The 24,813-nt window shown below is 38.8% G+C and overlaps 1 protein-coding gene across 1 annotated transcript in view; it reads left to right on the top strand.

Annotated features, from left to right (window-relative positions):
• Window positions 1-24,813, top strand: part of ADGRV1 (adhesion G protein-coupled receptor V1) — a 576,350-nt gene that overhangs the window by 192,151 nt on the left and 359,386 nt on the right. Inside the window, exons 51-64 of the mRNA XM_019518182.1 lie at window positions 461-683; window positions 2,774-2,978; window positions 4,052-4,198; window positions 6,194-6,449; window positions 9,097-9,299; window positions 10,239-10,415; window positions 10,853-11,035; window positions 12,475-12,654; window positions 17,163-17,327; window positions 19,896-20,013; window positions 21,585-21,708; window positions 22,782-22,920; window positions 23,042-23,227; window positions 23,692-23,924. Of these exons, the coding sequence (XP_019373727.1) occupies window positions 461-683; window positions 2,774-2,978; window positions 4,052-4,198; window positions 6,194-6,449; window positions 9,097-9,299; window positions 10,239-10,415; window positions 10,853-11,035; window positions 12,475-12,654; window positions 17,163-17,327; window positions 19,896-20,013; window positions 21,585-21,708; window positions 22,782-22,920; window positions 23,042-23,227; window positions 23,692-23,924 (2,539 nt within the window). The remainder of the gene's footprint in view (window positions 1-460; window positions 684-2,773; window positions 2,979-4,051; window positions 4,199-6,193; window positions 6,450-9,096; window positions 9,300-10,238; window positions 10,416-10,852; window positions 11,036-12,474; window positions 12,655-17,162; window positions 17,328-19,895; window positions 20,014-21,584; window positions 21,709-22,781; window positions 22,921-23,041; window positions 23,228-23,691; window positions 23,925-24,813) is intronic.

Below are 24,813 nucleotides of genomic sequence, written 5' to 3'. Positions count from 1 at the left end.
TTAGTTTTCACTCTTTTTTTTTTTTTTGACTATAGAAAAATAATAGAGCAGTTGTTCTGTTGTAAAGAACTTGGGAAGAACACAACAAGTCAGAATGTTTTTTAACACCACAAATTCCTATTTGAAATCTCTCAGTTTACCTTGTGAATCATATCTGCACACCTATTCTAATGTTGTGTGGCACCCTGTGGAACCCTTGAAAGGATCTTGTGACTCCTTGGTTGAGAATCACTGGTCTATAATGTACATATCTGCCCTGCCTTTTGCTTCTCTATAGCCATTCCCTCAGGAATTGAACAGTAACTGTGGAAATCAATGAATAAAAGTACTAAACAAGTGTTTGTTTGGATGAGATTTGGAAAGTGAAAATGACCATGTAGCGCTTCCAAGCATCTGTGGGATTGAACAAAAAACATACACTGGTTGTTTAACCTGTCCTTTCATTTTTTTTTAAATACAGTTCATGTGCTACTAGCTGGTAAGGATGCATCAGCACTGTATTCCTGGAACTTGGAAGTAAACCAGTTTTCCCTAGTGCTGGAAGCCCCTTCTGCTAATCATGTCGCTTCTGCTCTGGCAAAGTCACTAAATTCCAGCAAAAGCTTAATTGCTCTGTCTGGAGATTCATATTCCCAGATTTATGAACTAACTACAGTCTCCAACCAGTCAGACTTCATACCTAGGTAAGTTTCCCATTTTATACTGTTCTATATCATTTTTATTTTGAAGTCCTTCATTTATCTTTAATTGCTGACCAAGAAAGGGTCCAAACCTGTAAGTACCCTCTTTGTAAAGTTCTTGCATTCCACATATGGCCTGATCCAAAATTCAGTAAAGTCAAACATGATCCAAATGTCATTGAAATGGAGTGTATCAATGGATTTCACTCGTATCTATATTGCATATAAATCTAACTTTATCTTCCCCACCACATCATTTACTGTATAAATGAAGATTGCATGATAGATTCTTTTTGATGCTAGTTGAGTTACTTTGTTTCACTATCTCCTTTGTTTAAAAACAAAACAAAACAAACCCCCTCTTTAAATCCAGTATATACTTTGATCATCAAAACATATACAGAAGGGTTTTTTGCCATTTCAAGCAATGTATTGCCATAGCTTAACAAAATTGCATTTCTTTACAGCACTTTTAAAATGGGCACAGTGCTTTAAATTAACCCTTGTTAAATGAGGGATTACATTTTGAAGTGCTGTATTTTACAGCACTTTAGCAACCTGCAGCACTTTAAATAATTTCTGTAGGCTGGTCAAACTTCTGGCCAGTGGAGAAATCCCAGAAGGCTGTGGAGCACCTCCTAGCCTAGAAAGTGCATGGAGGCTCAGAGGCACCCCCACCCCCAACACTGTACTTATGTCATTTTTAAGAGGACTGTAACTTTTTATATGCTATAAAAAGTGGTCTTCATTTATGGCACTGTAAAATGTGTGAAGCACTTTTTGTATGCACCCCCAGTTTATAAAGTATTTGCTTTTTGGGGGGGGGGGAACATTTCAAAGTCCAATATTTATTTCTTGATTCAGAATCTAAATATTGGGTTTTTTATATTAATTGGGTTTCTTATCATTTTAATAATTTGTAAACTTAAATATATATGGATATCCAGGGGTCAGAAAAATGTGGAAAAAAACCCCAATGTAACACATGCTCAGCCAGCGTGCACTGCTGAAAAACAGAGCCAGAAGGCCCCCAGGATCCCAGGTAAGGCTGCTGGGGCCAGCACAGTGCTAGCCCCAGCCTCCCCTACCACACCTGGGGGCAGCTTGCCATGTGCCAAAGCACATGTGGCACAGATGTTCCCCAGGGACAAGTGGTGTCACAAGGTGCATCACCACTACTTACCCCTGGGGCACCAAACATCCATGCCTGTCTGGACATGCCGTAAGTATTTAACTTGGGACTGAAAAAACTCTGTGCTCTTACTTAATGCTCAACTTAATTATAGGAACTGCCTATGCTGTTCTGTTGTACCTTATCTTTTATTTTTCCAAGATCACCTATGCCAATAATAGCAGCAATCTAATTTACAAGACCTATCAAGAAGCCTTGAAATTGACTGCTCCTAGTCAGTTTCACCAATTAAACAGTTAAACAGGACACAGGTTACAAAGTAGACCGTGCAGGACTGAAAGATGCTATCTATGCATTTAAGCTATTTATGCACTTAATTGATATGCAGATCTTTGTTACAATGTAAGAAATAGGTAACAAACTGGGACTAACATTGTGTTATGCTTTATGCAAATTATGCAGTTATCTGGCATGTACATAAGTGGAGCACACAGTGCTACAAAATTATGTTATAGATTATTCATGTTTAGGAACATTTTATACTTAACTGTTTTACAGCTTTGTAAGGTAGTTTTAGTTTTTTTGACGGAGTTTATAAATAAGTGTATTGACTTGTATAGCTCTCTAATATTCATTCATATAATATATTAATCATGATGCATGTTTACTTGAACAAATTGGATCTCAGTTAAGCAGGCTTCTTTATGCTTTACATGTTTGTTCTGTAAATGATCAGGGTGGTGCAGGAAAAAGTAAATCTGTTTTACTTTTCACATAATTTCTAGTAGGAAGAAAAAACATTAAACATCCCTACAAAAGTCATGTGCCATGTTCTTTCCTTTTCTGAAACTGAAATTGAACTTTCCTTCCTTGCCATAGCAAAGGCATAATGTTTCTCATTTTTGCCATGACAAACAACTGGCCTTAATTTATAAATATTTGATGTGTCTTTTTATGCTAGTTCAGGTGAATTGATATTTGAACCTGGAGACATGGATGCTGTGTTGGCAGTCAATATCCTTGATGATATTATCCCAGAGGAAGAAGAGTTCTTCAGTGTATGGTTGAAAAACCCTAAAGGGGGTGCAGAGATTGGTGCTAATGGTTATGTTAACATAATTATTCCATCTAATGACCATGCCCATGGAGTCATTGCATTTGCACAGGTAACAGTACTAAGTTACATCATTAGTCTTGATATAATCTGTCAAGGGCCAAATAGAAACATAAAGTATTGTAAACTGAACAGATAGGTTTGATTCTCCAGTGTCCTAAACTGAACTGGTTTAGTGGCATTTTATACCTAATAGCACAAATGTAAATAACTATGCAGGATCCAAAACAATAAAAAAATCAGTTCCAGCATCTCAACCCTTTGTGAGATTTTGGTCCCATGTTGAGTAAGACAAGGTCCATTAAACATTAGAAAAAGACTGTGGAAAGAAAATGGTTCCCAAATATGTATTATTTCTGTAATGATTGTGGTAATCAAAGGAGTGACTAGTCACTACCAGTACAGGAGGAACACTGGAGTGGTGGGAACTAGAGAAAAAGATACTTGTAGGACCTATCACAATGGGCTTATTAGGGTATGTCACAGGGCAAGGTAGCCCCATTTAAGATTCATGTGGGGGGCCTTGGTCTGAGGGTATGGCTGCTTACCTTGGCCTGCCACCCTGTGGCTAGCCATCCAGGCTGGTCAAAACTGGTGTGAAGTCTACAGCAGAACCTAACCCTTTGCCCACTCCGTGTCACTGAAGTGTCCATCTGGGGTCAGCTGACCCTCCACTTCCCCCTATATAAACACCTAACCTGGAACTGGAAGTGTCTGGACATCAGGGCTCAACCTGGTCCTAGGCCACCTTGCTGTCTGGGCACTCTGGCTTGTGCTCTGATGCTGTACTTGATCTCCTGGCTTCTCAATCCAGCTTGCTCTCTGACTCCACTCAGTGCCTGACCACCTGGCTTATCCCTGGAATATGCTCATTCCTCCCAGCCCTCTATCCAAAAGTGGCCCCAGAATATTGCCAGCAGTTCAGGGAATCTAGGCCTTCGTTTCTTTGGCTCTAATCCTCTTAAAAACACAGGAATGTAGGAAACAGCGTTATGAACCCCTTTTGGAAATTTTGTACCTGCCTCCTCAGGATGACCGAGTAATTGATCTGTGTAAGAGCTCTTCATGTGTTTTCCAGATATTCATATTGTTTTTAATGGTCCTTCTACATTTATACTTTTCCAGATTTCTTTATCTAAGCAAGTTGAAGAAATGGAACAAGACAATTTAATCACCTTGAATGTAGAACGTTTACTGGGAACATATGGCCGAGTTACAGTACAGTGGATAGCCAATGGGAGCATTAGTGATATATTTCCAGTTTCAGGAACGGTATGCAGTAACATTGCTGATTAACAAAGCTAAATGTTTAACATATTTTAGATGATATCATAAGTCCTAGTTCTAGCTCTCTCATAGGGCCTCTTGGATACCCTAATGTGGTAGAGCTCCCCGTTTCCTCCCTCCAAGTGCTTATTGACCCACCTTATGACAAACAGGCTATGTGTTCTCTGAGCTCAATATTTCCATTTACTTAAATGATGGTAGCAGACAAATTCTGCTACTTCAAAAATAATAGTTACAGGAAATCACAGATAAATGATTATGAGGTAAACAACATTCATTCTTAGAGAAAACTGGAGTAAAATAAAAGAAGGGAAAAGGACTTAGGACAAAGGACACAGCAAGGATATCAAATGAGTAACTAAACATTCATATTAAAATTACTAAAACATTCCCTCCTATTATAGGGCCTGCCTCTGTGGTCAGCAATGGTGCCTGTTCCTTACTCTGCCTCCCTGGGGTATTGCCTTGTTGGAAAATAAATATGAATTTGGGAGGTTAGCCTTCAAATACCAGAGTGACCTTTGAGGTCCACCCTGCTCATCTGGCCCTCTTGCTTTGGCCCAATCTTTGAACCTAGTTCCCTGAGCAGGGTGTCTTTCCTTACACTCGACCTTAGCAAACTTACTTCTTTAGGCTCTACCAGCGCTTGCTCTCTCCCTAGCATTCCCTGTTAACAGACCTTTGTCAGGGTCTCACAGGCTCCACCCCCCTGACCAGCAGTCTTTCTGTGGACTCAGATCCCACCAATCAAATATGCAGCCCCATCCCCAGGCACCCACCATGACCTCCCTACTCCCCAGTAGCTGCTGCCATGCACCATGGCTCAAATAAACCAACACAAACTAACTTATGTCTGTGTGAGAGACCTCCTTCCTGGGAGGATTAGGACCAGAGTGAACCTCTAGCACTAGAGGCAGAGCTACATAAGCACTGATGACTTCTTTAGTCATCTGATCCCCTTCTTCCTTGTAACAGGGCACAGGTGCTGTTAATCATCTAATGAGCTGTCTGACCTGCTGCTGTCTGCAGTTCGCAGGTGGGACACTGTTGCCCTTTAACTCTCCCACCTGTGCCTGCTGTACTTTGCAGCCTTGTGGACACTGCCTCTTATTAACAGGGCTAGGGGACCCCATTACACCTCCCTCTTTCAAAAACTCACAATAAAGTAAATGTAAAGAAGATGCCACCTAGAACTCATTATGAACCTCACGTGGTTGCTAGTACTGAGGCTCAGAGAAAGGGTATGTTGTCCTTCAAAGGGAAAGTCCTGGTCCTGTTGTTAACTTCTGTGCAGGAGGGGCCTACTGAGTATAATTGATAGACAGCTATTTCAGATCAAGTGGGACAAAATTAAGTCCATGGTCATCAGAAGCTGTTGCTTCCTAGCAGTTGGAACCTGATTTCCTGTAGTTAGCACTCTTGCACAAATACTTTCTGTGCCTCAGCTCAGCTCAGCTCAAGGTTGTACTGACTTTTTCAGTTTCTTGATTTTTGTGAAAGCACAGCAACAAATCAGAGTCTTTGATAGAAGAAGCCTCAATGCAGCTGCATAATTATTTTGAAATTATTGTTGTTCTGCTTCAAGTCAGGCTGCAGTTTTCAGAATGGGATGTCACTTAAATCCATTTTAAGTGCTTCTTAATTAAGGTGGCTTGACTTTTTGCAGATATGCTGAAGTCATTGAGCAGTATGGGTGTTTATCTCCCAAAGTGACACTGCTAATTAAGATGTATTTCCTGCTCTATCAGAATCATGTGCTTTTGATTATTTTGCCACAATTATATACTTGCCTTTCTTCAAAGTGACTCATCTTTCTGTTTGCCTGGATCCCTCCTTTGGATCCCTTTCACTTATTTTTCTGTCCTAAATGGTTTCAGTTTTGCACATTTCATGAATGCAAAGGCAGATCATGGTGAAGATGAACAGCAGTATAAAACAAAATGAAATGTCTGACCTTTCCCCCCCCCTTTAAACTTCTAGATTACATTTTCAGAAGGTCAAGCCCTGTCTACCATCACCTTGACGGTTCTTGCAGACAGCATCGCAGAACTTGCAGAGTCTGTTGTTATCACACTTACCCATGTCACTACTGTGGGTATTCAGGATCTGACAAGAGGAGCTATCATAGACTCGAAGAGGGCCAGGGCTGTGCTTACTATTCTGCCTAATGATTCTCCTTACGGCGTAGTTGGCTGGCATGCAGAATCTCTCTTTGTTAAAGTTACAGAGCCTGAAGGTAGGTTGGTGTTATTTTCCTGGCAAGGCAAATATTTGTGGCTTTCAAAATCAGCATCTTTACAAACTCAGATAGTTATATGGGTTTTTAGCTAGTAATATTTTATTCTACAGTTTAAAAAAATATTTTAGTTTTGAGCAAAATCCCAAACTATGGTGACATCAAAAGTCTGTCCAAACCTAGTAGTCTCACATGGCTACCATAATTAAAGTATACTAGTTTCTGTAGCGAGTGGATTCAAGAGAGTGATGTGGCTTGCATCACATCCAGTTGCTTTCGACTTCTCAGCCTGAATGAACAGGTACCCAATTACTCCTAGTTGATTGAGGGTACCCTTTAAGAAAAATCCAGAGTAGGGCCCAGGCTCACATGTCTAGGAGTTATATAACAAGGCATCTAGACCACTGTGTCACTGCACTGAAATCAATTAACCAACAAAAGCAATGCACCCTAGCAGGCAAGCATCCTTAGACATATAGAACTATGTCACTTTTTTAATTTTATAGAGTCAAAAATCTTCAGTAATTGTTTATATAAGAACACTTCAGGTTGCTTGTGCTATTAACTTGCTTTTATAGGTTTTTTTTCTAGTTTATAGAATCTCTTTTCTAATTGCTAAAAATAGAGTTGGCCAGAAGAGGTGTCTGATTGGAAGAAAAGGCTACTTTTTTTCTTCTGTGAAAAATGATTGTCAGAAAATATTAATTTAAAAAAACTGAAATGAGATTTTCACCTTGCCAGCTGCCTGCCTATACCAGTCCTTGTCAATATCTCCATGCAAGTAGAAAGTGAAATTGATATAGCACATTATAGGCAGGCTGTCCTAGACTGATTGTCCTGGTGTCCAGGTTCCCTGATTGCCCATCAGGATGCTTACTCGCTGTGGAGGAGATGGAAGAGGTCAGAACATCGGATCATTTTGTTTTTCTGCAGCTCAGCTGCCTTCCTGGTACCTGGGTTGTAGGGGGTGGAAGTGAGAAGCCTGAATGCTCAGAGACCAGGATGCCTAAGCATGTCTACCAGGAAAGCTCTTGTGTATTTTTATTTCCTCCTTAGAGAAAATTTAGATTTTCTGAAAAAGAAACTTCCATTATAGTGAGAAATTTGTGGCCAGCCCTACTCTAAAGAGTAGCTGGTGTATAGTAAGCTGTAAAATAATATTAACATTTTGGAATTTAGTTTTTAAGGGACCCTTCCATATTTATTAGTTTCCTCTGTCTTCCTTGAAATATTATTATTGCCTTTATAGATCACATGCTGCAGAGATGTTTAATCCTGCAGATTCTACACTGGCCACAGGCTATTACTTAGATTAAGATGAATGGCTCAAACTTGCTGTCTGTCTGTGCAATGCAAAAGGCTGCCAGACAGAAAATCTATGGAAGGCAGGTGGTATATGACATTCCTGTGCTGCCACTATGCATTTACTACTCCACAGAAATTGATAGGACTCTCCACCTCCATTCTGCATGATTTGAATAGAGAGACAAATACCTGGCTGGGTAGGGAGCAAAAGTTTACTTGAAATGAAGTCTGAGGTGTTGCTGCAGCTTTGCTAGTATTCTTCAGAGTAAGCTGTTGTAGGACAGCAATAGATGGCCAACTAGGCAGTCTGTAGAATCAGAATGATTATCACTTGAAGACCTTTCCCTTACGACATATTTTCAACCAGCAGTTATTGATCCTGTGAACTTCATATTCTTTCCTGTGTGAGTATAGCCCCACCACTCAGTTTTCCTGTTCTCATCCTGGTATCCAGCTCTTAGATAGAATTCTCCCTTTCCAAGACTAGTCTGTATCCCATTGTTCTGTATATCCCTTGAGCTTCAAAAGCTCTTTGCCCAGCCTCCTGTGCACTAGCAGCTTCAGGCTTAAAGTCCTTTCCCACCACGTAAAAAAAGTTCTACATCCATGCTTTGAGCTGTCAGCCCTGTCATCTTCACTTTCTTAGCTGAGGTAAATACAGAAGTTACTTGTAAGGTTTAGTATGTAAAATGTAAATGGTATTGTACGGCAAACTATCATTTAAAAGGCAACACTCAAAAGTTGTCTTTTTCCTGTCCTTTTTGTTTATGCTTTAGCCTTACCCAGTTGTCCAGCTCTAGAACCCAAACTTCCAGTCAGTTCGTGAGCATTGGACAGATTGTTGGACACCTGTGAAAAATCTAGTTTCCCAAAGGGGATGGGGCCATCACTGGTAAAAGTGCTTCTCCTTTCCTTGGGAATTCAAGATGTAGGCAGGCAGAATAAGGGGCAAACTGACTGTCAGTACCAGATGCACTGCCTCAGAGGTATTTTTCTGTATCTATATTAAAAGTGTCTTCAGAGTGATTCAAAATATATGAAGCCCACTAGAATAAGTGGGCTGGCTGGGAACAAGTAGGAAGGTGTCGTTATATGCCATATATGCTCTGAAAAAATCCAGATAGTTCCTGTGGGTGTTTAACTGCTTGATTCACTAAATGGGGAGGGTCCTGGCTGGGATTTTAAAGATCAGATGTATACTCTAACATTTGAATGATTTCACTGAGGGTTTCAGACAACTCTAGCTCAGTGAAATGAAATAAAAAATCATCTGGAAAATAGTTACAGCAAGCATATCTTGATGGCTAACAGGCTAATAGAGATTTCCCATTTTTTCTTGCAGAGACTTCAACTATTGTTACTTTACAAATTCTTCGAGAACAAGGATTTGTTGGAGACATTTCAGTGCAGTTAAGTTCAAAGCCTAATTTTTCACTCCTGCCGTCCAACCAAGCCACAAAAAATGAAGATTATATAATAGAAGAGGAAACAATAATTATGGCAGAGGGCACAACAGTGGCTTATGTCAGAGTCACCATTTTGCCTGTGAGTAATTGAAGTTTTCCTGGCTAACATGTATATGTTTTAAAAGGCAATATAGAGGTGGTTTTGGAAGAAGAAATGGGGCAAGGTTCTGAAATCTTGTTAGAGAAACATTGGCTTTTTAAATAGAACTGTGTGCACCCATTTCAGCAGAAATGGACACTGGTGACTAGTTTGTGAATGGTCCAAGTGCTTCTTTTTTTTTTTTTTCAACCCAATTCCTTTTTCTGTAGGAATGAAAAAAAATGTTTTGGTGAATTTTAAACCCTCATAGGAATGTGTTAAGATTTTCATTTGGAACTCCTTCAGAAAGGGCACAGTAATTTCACTTTATATACCTTAACAGATTTGGTCTCCAGTTTTTCAGGAAAAATAATCAGTGCAATAGGTATAATGATTTTTAGCATGATCAAAATTGAGAAGATATTACTTTTCAAGTCTTTTCTGAGTTTTTGGATTTCTGGCCTGTTTTCGTGTATGAAAAAGAAACAAGGATGCAGCCGGAAGTATTCATTAAAATTCTTGTAGATTTTAGGTCTGACTGACAACTTCAAGTCCTCAAAGTCACTAGAGTATTAAAAAAAAAAAAAAAAAAAAAAGTTTTTTTTTTTTTTTAGTTTGGACTGAAACCTCAAATCCCCAAAATCCAATAGAGTTTAAAAAAAAAAAAAAACTTTTTTTTTTTTTTTAGTTTGGACTGAAACCTCAAATCCCCAAAATCCAATAGAGTTTAAAAAAAAAAAAAAAAAAAAAAAAGCTTCTTTCCCTTTCAGAGATGGTATGATGAGGCAGAGAATTGGTTATATAATCCCAGCTGCTGCAGTTTTATCTGGTACATGCCTAGTCAGCAGCACAGCTACCCAGTCAGTTCCCTTCTTTCATAATATCCATTTTAGAACATGAGCTTATAAAGGAGGTGACACTTTAAAAATATCTTTACAGGATAACGTTCCAGAATTACATGAAGGATTCATAATCAATATTACTGATGTGCAGTTGGTAGACTCTTCTCTCACTGGAGGGCAGCCAAGCGTGAAGAGACCTGGGTTAGAAATAGCTGAGATAATGATTGAAGAAAATGATGACCCCAGAGGAATATTTAACTTCAATGTTACCAGGGTAAGACTGGATATAAAGTACAGAATAGTGTGTTCTAGCAATTTTCAGGCTGCATTTTAAATTTGTAGTAAAAACATTTCAGGTAATAAGTGTAATTTGTAATTAATTAACAGGCCAAATGCTGGACAGGCTATTTCTGTATGCAAGTTTCCTTACTGCAAATATACTTAATTCATTTGGGAACTAGATGCATTAAAAAACAGTGGTTTATTTTACCGTAAATCTAAATCAAATGATCTCCTTAATCTTTGTGGTGTTATCTGTATAGTAAAGATCAGAAATACTATATTGTTTAGAGGTCATATATCAAAGGATCTAAATGTAGTGTTAGGGCATAGTTCCACACTTCTGGCACTATTTAGCATCAGGCCTCTGGAGAGAATAGGAAAAAAGAAACCTTTTGCCATGGTACTGAATGTTTTTTTCTGCATTTTTAGGACATAAGTGGAGCTGTTCCTGGTTATGAAGTGCCTCCACCGGAGAATGTACTGAAGCTGCCAGTGATTCGGATGGCTGGGAGGTTTGAATCAGTAGATCTCTATTGGGAAGCAGTACCTGCCACTGCTAGCCTGGAAGACTTCACTCCATCATCTGGAATCCTTACATTTTCAGAAGGACAAGTATGCTATTGCTGTAAATATAAGCCTTTCTGGGATATGCAGGCAGGGTCTTTCTTATCTCCTTCTTATAAAAACTGAGTAATGATTCACTAAAGACTTTCAGTTAAAACCTGCTGACACTTATATGGCTGCTTCACTTGTAGCATGTGAGAAGTCCCATTGACTTTAATGGCAGTTTAGTGTTTAAACTAAGAGATTCGTGGTGTGTCAGCCAGGCTGTTCCTCTACTTTTACGTGCCCATCAATTGGCTGCTGAGTCAGAAATTCAGATTAACCCATAATTTGTTGTAATCAAACAGTGGCTTGCTTTGTTTCTTTAGTTGTGTGTATATATGTTTTTAGATTTCATGTCATATTAAGAGAGAAATTAGATATTTTGGCAGGAGAAAGGAAAAGTGGGCTTGGACAAAAAAAAAAAAAAAAAAAAAAAGAAAGATATGCTTTGTGAATGAAATCTTGGTTAGGACCAAATGCAGCACAGAGGGCATGTTGTTACTTGCTAAAGAGATATATAACTGAAGAAAAAAGCAGGAATCATCTAGACTGAACACTTATTTTTTAACATGTATACCAACAGGACCTCAGATTACAAATTTGAAGAGAGTTTGGTAATTTGCAGTGCACCGTTGTGTTTGTTTGTATTACTACAAAAACTTCCTTAAAGGAGCATTGTCAAATAATTTACTAATTTTAAAAAATATTTTTTTTTGATACATCACCTTGTTACTTTTGAAATGTTTAAAAAATCCTTCTAAATTTTAAAAGGGCTTTTCGGTTACTTGATAAATATTCAGCAGTGCCTTTTAGGAAGGGACAATGTAGTTCCAAATACGTTTGGTCCCAGCTCTCCTGTGCCATGAAAATTTATGCTTGATGCCTTTTCAGTTTCATGCTGGCTTAGGAAAAGTGTATTTGTGAGCTTTGCCACGGCAACATGAAAGTGTAACTTCACCAGCATAACTATAACTGCTTAAACTGTCCCATACCCAAAACAAAACTGCACAGAGTTTTGTTTTGTTTTGTTCTGTTTTAATTTCTCTTTGCTAATAGTGATGTTACTGATTACCTGTTATAACAGCTAGCCCAACATTTTTCAGAAGAAAATATGATTGTCAAGTTGTTTTTTTTTTTTAATTTACACTATATTGGGGTCTTTAAGATTTCATCAGCTTTCACAGGACTTGCCATAAATGAGTTTTAAATATATTCTGAACATTAGTTTCTTTTTATCTTATTTTACATAGATGAATATAGATTAATATAATTTTACATATCTATAATAAAATGTATTACAATTTATCTAGCAATATCCTAAATTACATTATTACAATTAAAAAATCTAAGACTCAAATCTTTGAGTTTTATTTGGAAAGTACAGTCCACTGATGTCATAGATGCATCTTAAAATGTATTATTAATTTGTTCTTTGTCTTTTACAGGCCACTGGAGTAATAGAAATCACAATAATAGATGACACTGTAGTTGAATTTTTAGAGACATTCAGCGTCACCTTAATCTGGGTGACAGGTGGTGCCAGGCTTGGGGATGATACCACAGTGACTATATTTATTCCACCAAATGATTCTCCTGTTGGAGTATTTGGATTTGAAGAAAAAAGTGTAAGTTTTATTCATGGTGTAGTTCCATGCAAAAGCACAAAGACTCATGAACTTCAGTGCAGGTTTTACAAACTTTTTGGGATCCTTACTTGGATTGCTACCCTCATCTCTATTTATTACTGTATTTACTTGAATACAAGACAAGATTTTTTCCTCCTATCAGCATGGGGTAAAAAGCCTCTCAAATTATATTTACATACAAGAAGACCTCATTAAATACATTGTTTATCATTAAACTGCTGCCAATAGCAGCATGTGCTCAGCAGTGGAAACCAACAATGAAGCTGATTAAATGCAGCCAACACCGACTGTAAAAGACATGGCCCATATTGGGCAAATGGGCTGATGGAAATTGAATTTTTTTGCGGGGCCCTCCCATTGGTGCCAAAAATGCTATATTTGATCTTGCCCAAAAGGTCGAGGTACTGAATGTTTTGCTCCTTTAAAAAATGGGGCAGGTGTTCCTTGCACAAGGAACTGGCACTGCACCAGGAGGTACTGGCACTGAGGGCCAAAGCCAGCCCTGATACCTTCTCCTTGGTGCCAGAAATGCTTGTTTTTTGTTTTGTTTTCTTTGTTTTTGTTTTTTTTTATCAGAATATATTTCTCTATATAGAGAGTTACATGTATATATCCTCTATCATAAACTTTCCATCACACATCTTAAAATCACATTAAGAAACCTGTGCTTCCTATTACAATAAATGCACCCACTCCCCTGTGCCCCAGAGCACCCCTTAGCCAAAAGAACAGCACATGTGAAAAAGATGTATGGGAGTGCCCATTAAGCACAGTCCCCCTCAGTGCTCCCTCAGCTCTTTTTCAAGTCATGGCTGAACTGTAGCTTTCCTTCCCATTTTCAGTGATTCCTTTTTTCTTCACCAACCTTAAACGTCTGGCAAATATCACCAAACAGGGCTCCATACAGCTCAGCTAGAATCCCTCTGTTACCCACTCTCTTAGCCTGTTGCATATGATTAGTGTGGCCCTGCCCTCCCAGGCCCAGAGAAGCTGGACCTGGTTGCCCTGTGCTTCATCTGCATAGACATTTTTGGAGGATCCCAGGACTCATGACCAGAACACCTGGTTCCAGTCATGTGGGGAGCTAATTAGCACTTGGATCATTTGTGAGGGTATCTGGAGTGTACACATACTGAGCTGTGGGGTCACTGTGGCTTGAAATGCTGTTGGCTCTACTATGGCAAAGCCCAATGAATTCATGAGCCTTTTGCCTTTGGAATAATATAACAAAGTTTGTACTGTAAGTAGGTGTAGATCAAGCTGGTGCATCTGAATGCCAAGACCTCCAGGCTTGGGCCTGCATGTAAAATGCCTGCCAATGGATTTGGGAGTATCTGAAGTCCCACGGTGAGAGCCTGGGTTGGTGCATGCTCACTAGCTGTAGGCCCATACATGGTGTTTAGAACAATTTGACTTCTGCCTGCTCAGTCCTTATGGTTTTTGTAACAATTGAGTTCTGCTCAATTGATATGTGGCTGAATACCGCACGCACGCATGCATGCACCCCCCCCCCCGCAAAGTTCTGCTTAAAATTGTAAAGCTTCCTGCAGTTTCAAATAGGTAATGTGCATCAGCATCAATTCTAGATGAACTATGCGTATGGGTACCATGTGCAAATTACTGCAGCTCTGTTTAATTTCAAGGCCAGTGTTTTCAAGTTTTTTCTCACTTCCACGTGCTCAGGGAGAGCAGAGTCTGACAGTAAGGAGAGAGGGAAGGGACTGCAAGAGAGGAGGAAGGGGCTGCATGGGGAGAAGCAGAGAGTAAAGGGGCTACCTAACCCTCAGATTTATTTCCCCTGCTGTAGCAGTGGGAGGGGGACAAATTTAAAGCATACCTCCAATAATTAGATTCTGTACCTGGAAAATTATAACAAATTTATATTTTTTCCATATACAGAATTTAATTTTTGGGGGTTGTCTTACAATCACGGTTATCTTCTATTTGAGTAAATATGGTAACCACTGTTGGCATATGAGCTATGTGGAAGTGTTTTGTTGCTAAGAAACAGCTTACATAGGAATGACAGTTAAATTTAGAGTCTTCATGACAAAAGCATAGTGAGATGCTAGCTAATTGTTTAATTTTGTATGAAATATAAGCAATAAACTTTATTTTTATAAATGTAGTTTTTGTTGTTTTAAATATTTCACAGATAGTTTAGAGTAATTTTGCCTATCTGGTCGTTCAGAAAACGTATCTGGGCAGATTGGGGGGGAAGGGGAGGGGCAATGTTGCACCCTCCTTCCAAAGTACAGCTCATATGCTAGTGGCATCAGTTTCTCACAGTCCCAAATGCCTGCATCCTGTGCAGAGCCTGAACTGCATTTGGAGCTTCAGGCTGGTAGGAGGTACTTGGGACCACACAGGTGGCAGGCAAGGAAGCGGGGACCTGCCTGCCACTGTTCCTGTCTGACCCAGGAAAGAGGAAGTCCCAGAGTTGCTCCTGTCCCACTCCAGCTGGGGGCTGTGGGGACTGGCTGTACTGTGTGTGGGGCTTGCCAGTCACAGTAATGGTAGCAGACAGGTCCCTACTCCCTGTCCCCTCCCCTGGTTTTCCCCGCACTGGGCTGGAGGCTCTAGCTGTGGGATGTGGCTGTGCAGGGAGCTGGGCTGTAGGGAGCCCCCCACCTGCCTGTGCCTGCTCTCAGTGAACAGAGAACACATGGGGGGGGGGTACAGGAAAGAGGGCTTGTCCCCAGAATGAGAGTAGGTGCAAGAAGGAGCAAATCCACCCATCACCACTATCTCTCTCCCAGGCATCCAAGGCAGCTTCTGCCCACAGCACCCAGCTGGAGGGGGTAGGAGCACCGCTGGGGCATCTACTGCTCCAGGGCCAGCTGGAGATAGCAGGGGTGTCAATGCATGCCCCCCTTCCTGTGCCCAGAGGTGTAATGAATAATTTTAGTGCTCTGGGCAAACCGTGCTGGAGCAGGGTGGGGAGGAGAGGTGTGGTGGCACTGAGTGGGGAGGACCAGGGCTGCCAAGAACAGGAGGCAGTGAGGGACTCTTACCTGCTTCAGGGACCCAAAAAGACCCAGCAGCTGCTTCTGGGACATGGTCTGCTTACCAGGGTTGGAAAGGCTGCTGGTAGTGGGAGATGCAGTCACCTCTAGGGTGCTGGTTGCATCTCCTGTATACGTCGTCCCTTTTGAAATCCTAGATCTGCCAATAAAAGATATAATCTGGTTCTTTGGTTATTCTGGCTACACATTGTGTCACTAGGTCACATGGTGTTTTGTCTGATTCCCACTAAACCTTGGAATTTTTATAAACAGAAGGGACATCTAAAGCAAGCCCTTGGATGTTTGGTTTTGCAGAGAAAGGAAGGAGTGAGAAAATGCTGGTGATGAGCTGACACAAGTGGTTTTCTTTTTCAGTACAAGTCCCTACAATAAATAGTATATTGGGGTGTATATGTAGCCTCCAGTATTTAATATAAATAGGTTCCTTCTTGCTTCAGAAGGAGAGAATTATTTGGTTTTCCAGCCTAGCAGATTTGTATCTGGTTTTCTGTCACATTATTATTTTTTGTCTGGTAATAGGGTGTATGTGAAGGATGTCTTAGGAGCGAAATTGTAAAGCACTCTGCTTTAAATTGAAGAAATAGTTTTCACAAATATGCCAGGCTATTTTATTACGCTACAATTTGCATATGCTATATAGCTGGCATATGTATTTTTAAATAATCCTTCATTTTCCTACACCACTCGGGGCAGGAAGACTGAGAACTGGTCTCCATGTGCGAAGTTGCCATGCTTTCATAGGTCTATTGCCTCTCTAAATCTGCTCCTTTATTCTGCTTTCTGCATATCCTTTCACAGTATCTGGTGAAGTGAGCTTCAGCTCACACAAGCTTGCTTTGTCTGTCTATTTACGTACCTACTTTAGTTAGTCTATAAGGTGCAAATCCATCCTGCTTTCCTCTAAATCTCACAGAGACGCCACAAAACTGTTATCTTGGCCCCTGTGGTCTCTCTGAATTGGGCTGCATGGATGGGTTTAGGCCCTCCTGTTCCTTTGTGTTATGGTAAGGAAGTTCTCAGACTTGAAAAGATCAGGGCTATTTAACAATTTAGATGTGTTTTTTAGAGCTTAACTTCAGGCACACACATCCCCATTTTTCATTACTGGGCCTTTACAGCTTTAATTTCTTTTAAGATGTCTAATGATGTAGAATGCTTTCCCTTTTGCTATTGTATCATTTTTTCTCTGTTTTTTCAGTGATTCATTGCATATAATTGTTTTGAATCATAAGGGATACAGAAATACATTAAGTGACTAATCTTTTCTAGGCATTCAACAGAATGCCTCTATGCAGAGGATGTTCAGTCTTGTGTCTTGGAGACATGTTAGAAAATAATATATTTTCATGTGTTAAAAGCAGCATTATATTTTTTTCCTAAGGTAATGTTTATAGTAACATAATATTTTAATGTTCTTTCTTACTGTCTTTCCTAACTCTTCCTTCTCCTTTCTCTCTTCAGGTAACAGTTAAGGAGCCAGAGTCACCTGGTGACCCTGCTGCAACTGTGTTTCTCACTGTTAGTCGGAGTCAAGGAGGAAAGGGTGAAGTCCGAGTGATATGGATTCTTGAGGAAGCAGCCAGATATGACCTTACTCCTTTGAATGGGACTCTTCACTTTAATGAGGTATTCCTAGTGCTATAACATCCCATTTGTTCTCCTTACATGTACAAACTTTATCTTTTTTGTATGTAGTTATATATAAACAGTTATATGTTTGTGACTGTGTGTGTGTGTGTATGTATGTGCATCAACCTATACACACACAACTGTGTACTAGTAGAGCATTGTTATGTATTATAACAAAACAGGAGGAAAATAAATACAGTAGGGTGGTATGAGCAAGATATGTAATATCTTTAATTCAGAAAAGAGGTTGTGGCTTGTTCCCTCTAGCAGATCGGCATATTATAAGTCATCCAAGAAATGGGAGTTTTTTAAATGCTGTAAATTACCTTTAAGAGAATCAAAATGTTATAACAACTCTTTCCCATGGCCATTATTAAGATATCTCACTGCATTAACTGACACTTAGCTGGCTGTATAGAGGGATCAAACATACAATTAAGAGGCAGCCATTTCAAAATAAAGAGCATACTTTCCCAACTAACCTTCCAAGTAGCCATTAGCTGCCCAAGTTAAAGGTTTCATATGGTGCCTGTATACATGATAATTTTCACCGTTTAAAGCATTCTAAAGCCATCACACTACATGTGGGCATCTTTGGAACATATTTTAAATGGTGGAAGTCATCTTGATTAAACCTTGTTGTATGTGTTTTAAATGCAAGGCAAACTGTAGTGGTGCATCTCAGCCTATCTAGTTTAGTTTTATTGCATGTATAATTAACTGGGGCTCTTCAAAGTGGTAATTACTAATTGCTGCATCATCCAGCACCCCTGCCTCCTACTCTGCAGAGCTACAGCAAAGCATGAGGCTTGCACCAAACTGTGAAATGTCTATTAAGTTTTAAGGCGTTTACTTAAAGCACTTTAGGTACAAGTGCCGGCAAGGTTCTTTGGGGTAGATGTGATATCTTTTATTAGACCAACTGAGTAGTTGGAAAAAAGTTCTTTGCAAGCTTTTGGGTGCAATCACCCTTCTTCAGGCTTAAGTGTAAAAGTTACAGTGCCTTTGAAATGTCTGCCCTGCATGTATGAAGGCACGCCATAGTGTGTGTGTTGGGGGTGGGGGAAGTTCATGAAGACAGCATTAAAGACTGAGAATTGTGATTTCACTGACTGGCTTTCTTGCATGCATACCAGCCTCTTGCTTCTTTACTATTCATTCTATCCAGGAAGAGCACAGACCAATTGTAGATGCTTCTTCAGCCTGACGAAGGATATTTGTATTTGAAAGCTTGCAAAGAATATTTTTTCCAGCTCTGTGAGTTTGTCTAATAAAAGATATCAGATTTACCGAAATAACTTTGTCTGAGAATTGTGAAGCTATTGGCAGTTGACTGTAACAGACTAATTTGTCTGTTATAGGCTTTCTAAAGTACTGAACAAGAAAAAAATTCATTTCAAGTAAAATAACATTTAATGTGTATCTTGGGATATTTCTATTTTATAACTGAATTAATTGCACCAGGTAACATATTGATTAGTCTAATATATTGACAATTAGATCTTTCAACAATAATGCCCGTTTATTTAAACGACTGTATAATGGTACAGAGATACAATCAACTTGCAGTCTTACTGATTTTTTTCTAAGCATTTAATTGTTGAAGTAAAGTTTGCTGTAGCTGTAGGAACAGCCAAAGGTTTCTGGAAGTTTTTACAACCTAGAATACAACCCTCGTAAGTGTGTCATTTACTTTGGGAGCATTCAATTCAAGGAGAACTGGCCAGGAAACAGAATTTTGTTCCAAAAATTAGGGAGCTTTTTGTAAACTCTTTTTTCCTTCAGATTATGAGAGAGGTGCAAAGGCAGCACATAATGAAATTCTGCAATATTTAACTTTCAAGTCACCAAAACATTCCTGCACAAAATATGTTTTGGTGTTTCTGAAATGTTATGATGCTTCCCAGGATTTTCAGCTTCACAGGAGCCAGTGTGGAGAGCCTGAGAACCAGGCAGCCCCAAATCCATCATGTAGGCTGCTTGGAGAGCTGGCCAACTAGGGATGTCTAGGCTGGGGAAGGTGGAGGAGCTCACCCTTTGTAAACTGACTATCTGAGGGACTGGATAGTAGGTATGTTGTTGGAAAGCCCAAAAATGGGGTAATTTGCTTTGAAATTTTTCCTGGAAAAGCGTCATTTTGATTGAATCTGTGTTTTTTTTTTTTAGAGGAAAAACGTTTGACTGGAAAAAATTTTAATGAGCTCCACCTAGCAGCAAGTTTGGGGCTTTCTCATGGGCAGAGAGGGATCTGTAATAAGATATATCCTGGACTCTTTGGAAATTATTTCATTTTATTTTTAGGCTTGAATTTTGCAGGGGTGGGGGGGAAGCTTATAATGGCAGAAAGAAGCTACTGTTGCTTTTTGTAACTTGAAGACATGATTTTGGTTTTTCATTAATCTGAGGGAAACTTCAACTTTGCATACATCTTTTTAAAATTTAGATAGATTTGTAGAATGTGCCATGTGTTGAATTGTCTTTACTCTCACTGACTTTATGCATACCTGACTCCTTGCATGATAGGAATTTTGACTACTGTAAGTTTTCCTTGTCTTCCTGTTGCAGACTGAATCCCAGAAGACAATTGTTTTACATGCCATACAAGATGGCCTGTTGGAGGGGAATGAAATGTTTACAGTTCAGCTAGTTTCTACTGGTGAGGCAGAAATATCCCCAATAAACGGTAAGGAAATAATAAAGTGGGGATAGACAGATGTAATAACTGTATCAGTATAAAAGGATATTGATACAGACTTATGATACAACTGTTATGTCTGCATCATTCTGTAGTGATATAAGCATAGTAACAGCCACTCCAATCCTGCTTCATTCAGGGTCAAAGCTAGGGCTAACTTAGATCACTAAAGGCAGATGCAGATCTAATATTCAGATCAAAACAGCTCTGCACATACCCCCCTGCCCTTTTAAAGTGGCTAAAATCTAACCAAGATTTAGTATGTTAGGAAATAAAAGGTAAAAAGAAGTAAGTTTAAGAGCTAAATTCTCTCTCAGAGGGAGATTTTGAATCATAAACTCCAATATATCCTGCCCTGAAGCTAATTCTTAAATGTATGGTATAGGTGACCAGTTTAAACAGGCTGGCTTTCCACTATTAATCTCTTGTGTGTAATGCACAAGCAATGAATATCAAGTAAAGATTTTGTTCATATTTAAAACGAGATTAATTTTAAGAATGAAAGATACCAGCATGAAGGCAGTGAGATTTTTTTCAGACTTCCCCTTTTTTTTAAATTAATAAACACTCTTTTGGCCTAGAAACCTATCTGAAGTATAAAACCACAAATAATGAGAGGCCATTGTGAGACTGCAGTTCACTTTAATGAGGTCTGCAGTCATTATGGGGAGGTGGTGGTGGACCCCATATTCTGACGGGATATGTTCTCATGGGAAGAATAAAATTGACAACCTAAATCACTGTTTGTGCTGGTGTTCATTCTTTGAAGAAATAAGAGGGAAATGGATCTCTCCATTAATGGAAATTTTTAAATAATAAACTAATGAAGAAAAAACAAGTTGGCTCCTCTCTATCAACTTACAGCCTTTTTATACTCTGTAAATGTATTTGTGCTACTTGTACAAAAAACAGGGGCCAAAATTAAATAGAATCCCGTTTTAATTTTTTATTCTAATATTTCATATTTTTTCATTTGAATTATTTTGATGTATTATCATATATTATGTTTAATTTTACTTTAGTTTAAATTATAGGATGTGTAATTTTATGATATGCTTTTACCAATAATCACAAATCATGTAATTTAATCATTATATAATATATAATTTTATTGTTAATTCCACTATATAATTTTTAGTGAAAGGTGTAAATAAAATGCTAGTGCTAGAACTTGTATAATACACTTTTTAATTTTGTCACTCCTTTGTTTTGTAAAAGTTGGTTAAACTATTTGATTATGTTTATTTATTTATTTAACTTCCATGGATTTCAGTGTGGCCGGTCTCAATTCCAATTAACATGTAGTTGATGAAATTGTAACCATATAAAAATAGTGTAAGTTGAGGTGAGAATTGGGCCATTTGACTCAGTTGCCCCATATACAGGACAAGGGTAATATTATATAGCCAGCATGGTGTTTGTATTAATTAATGAAGTCTTTTAAAAGTTCAAGGTCTATATATTCTGTGCAAGTTATTTATAACTCCGTTTTTGTCATTGTCATGTACATTTAATGATACCATCTAATTTAAATATTATTCATTGACTTCTCTTCACAGGTCTGGCAACCATCATTATTCTTGGTGATCAGGGAGCTTCTGGGGTTGTCGGGATATCTCCATCATCCAAGCATATTTTCATTGGGGAGCCCTCCAGAAATTATAGTGGAACTGCATTTATTGGGTAGGTAAAACTGAGTTCTCTGCTCATGGTCTGAATGTTCAGCACTTTATACAAGTACTGAACATCAATATGTTCCAAAGAAGTTGTAGGGTGTTGTACCTATCCTGTTTCTGAAAATTGGGTGTCACATCATTTTCAGGAAAGTCATTTATTTTAAAAGCATGGTACAATGTACGAAGTATATTTGGATCATACCTGCCACATGGGGAGCCTGGAGGATCTTCAAAGACTTTAAGATGTGAATGCATTAAAAGGAAGAGGCTTTTTACTGAAGCATGAAAAAGAAAAGTGGAAATTCAGTCGCACTGCAAAGCTCATGCCTTCTCAGAACTTGGTCCTGTGTAATTACTGCTACACAATCAAGCATCAGTATTTGGTTTTGTCTGCTGGTATGCAAAGCAATAAAGAAATGGGAAATAAATTGAAACCTTTTTACAACTAAGCACCTGGACATGTAGGATCTAAATAAGCCAGCATGTATTTATACCGCTTTTCTTCTAGCATGCCAGTATAAGAAAGGATGTTTTGCTGCAGCCTGGGGACTCCAGAGGGCTAGGTAGTACTGCCCAGAGCATTAGCTCAGGAGAGGAAATGTGTAGGCAGAACTATAAATCTTGCCCTCCCTCATGGTTTGCCAGGCTTGCTGTAACAGGGGAAGAGCTGGCTCCAGATTTTTAGAGTAGCAGCCAAACGCATATCCCCACTAGGTCTCTCTAGCAGGATGCTTTTGCTTTACATGGCAAAATGCTGACAGGCCCTGCTGCTCAGTGGTCTGCCTCTTCCCTTCTGTAGTGCACCAGCACCAAAGATTGTCCAGTACACAGGGCAAGCAAAGCATAGACAATACTGCAGATACTACAATGCATTATCTACCTGCAAAAAGGAAATTGTAAGGATTGTAGTGCTGACATACTGTATTAAATTCAAGCTTCAGTGATCCTCTTTGGTTCAGGCACAGATTCAGAGCAACCTGGCAGAGCATCAGCTGTCAGACACAGATAAGAAATATTAAAGCTATGAAATTAAACATGAACCAGAAACATATGAATGTGTATATATGTTCTTACCTACAGTCTAGTACGTGGTCCAGGGATTTCTGGTGAGGTCACTGTATACTGGAATATAACACCCCCTCTTCAGAAGGAATTTGCTGAGATATCAGGGATCTTGACGATGCGAGATGGGCAGTCTGCAGCTGTTGTATTAATACAGGTACAAGAGAGATCTATAGCATTAGCTATTCCAGTACTTCCTTTTTGGTTAGCTATTAATGGTAGATCTCACACTGTGAACGCTTTAAACCTCTTCAGCTTTATTTGTTTTTTCCCTATAGGCTCTAGATGATAACGTTCCTGAAGAGAAGCATTACTACGAGTTTCAGCTAACTGGAATCAGTGATGGAGGCATTATAGATGAGTCTAGCAGCACAGCAAATATCACTATGGTTGCTAGTGACTTCCCCTATGGGCGGTTTGAATTTTCACAGGAGCTATTTCAGACAACAGAAGAAGAAAAATGGGTATTGAAATAAGGCTATAAAACTTAAAAGATGCCAGAATGAATCTAATATGGATCAGTTAGATGATTTTACTAGCTTTTTAAATTAACCTTAAATATCTGATGATGATTTACTGAAATCCAACCAGACTATTTTCTGTAAGTGTATAATACCATGCAGAGGCAGAGTAGTCCCTTCCTCAGAGTGACTCCTGGTGGCGTAAGCTTCTGGAGTTTTTGGGATTGACAATTGAGGGTGGGGATGGGAAGGTGGGAAAGACACAGGCGTGGGGAGTGGGGAAGAGGAACAATTCTGAATTATTTGATTAGATACAAAAATCAAATCAACATGTAGTTTAGAATTTATTTTAATTTAGTAAAGCTTATTGATAAAGTGTTTCTAGAATAATGTCTTTAAAAGAGGCCTAAGTAATTTATTCTAAGTAAAGCTAGAAATTAAAAAAAAACATGTTTTGTCTTCCTCAGGTAAACATCATAATTTTCCGTTCCGGTGGATACTATGGCCAAGTGAAGCTCTGGTACAAGACGTTAAATGGAACTGCAGAGGGGGGCATGGATTTCACTTCCACTTCAGGGGAGCTTGTATTTGAGCCAGATGAGATGATGAAAAAGATTTCGATTGAAATTCTTGATGATGACCTTCCTGAAGGTCCTGAAGAATTTTCAGTTATAATTACCAAAGTGGAGCTCCAGGGAAGGTAAAGTTATATTTCATTATAGAGGAAAAGATTGGTTACAGGAACAAAAAATATACTATAAATGGAATCTTGCCTAACAGAAGCAGAGTCCCTGCCTAATTCCTGTTCTGACTTAGTAAAAGATTTCATAACAAGGTAATAAGAGAGACTATGATCAAACTTAATATGGGAACATTCATTTTTTTCAACATGATGTATAAATATTTTACTGATTGATAATGAAAGCTAAGAGTTAGCAGATCATGCATAGGTTTTGAAGAAGACAGTTATTTTTGGATGTTCTGGTGAGATGCAGAAAGCAAAAGGTCTGGAAATTTACATATTGCAAGAAAATGGAGATATCCTATCGATGAGTGAAATCTAGTTATTGAAATTGAGTAAAAGTTATAACATGAGAAATGCTGTAGTTTTTTAAGAGGCTAGAAGTGATTTGTATTTTATATTGAAACAAAATGTTTGAATTGCAAACTGTAACTTGGAAAAACATGAATATTTTAAATAAAAGGTGGAGGATAATTGGAAGAAATGGTAACTACAACTGCCTAAAATTAATCTTCACATTACCATAAATAGCCCATCAAAGCTTTGCAATTGATTGTAAAAGTATAAAGAAATTAGAGATTATCTTATCTAGAATGAGGAACCAGATATTGTGGTTCCCAATTTTACTAGATCTGTTAAATAAGCTTATGGGATTGCTAACTTTAAAACTGAAAGCTTTCCATGACAAAATCAGAACACTCAAAATCTGTTCCAAAGTACAAGGTCACATTTTTCACCAAGTTGACATTTGTGGGTTATTTTCATTTTACTTGAAAATGAACTTTTGCACCTACTTCTAGCTGGGCGGTGAATGTCAAGGGCTATAGGCTGTGCAGGAGGGACAGGA

Source organism: Gavialis gangeticus, unplaced genomic scaffold (assembly GCF_001723915.1).
Source record: "Gavialis gangeticus isolate Ggan-Ray unplaced genomic scaffold, GavGan_comp1, whole genome shotgun sequence".
Lineage (NCBI taxonomy): Eukaryota > Metazoa > Chordata > Crocodylia > Gavialidae > Gavialis > Gavialis gangeticus.
The sequence above is the reverse complement of the archived record's forward strand: the minus strand, read 5'-3'. Positions and strand labels throughout refer to the sequence as shown.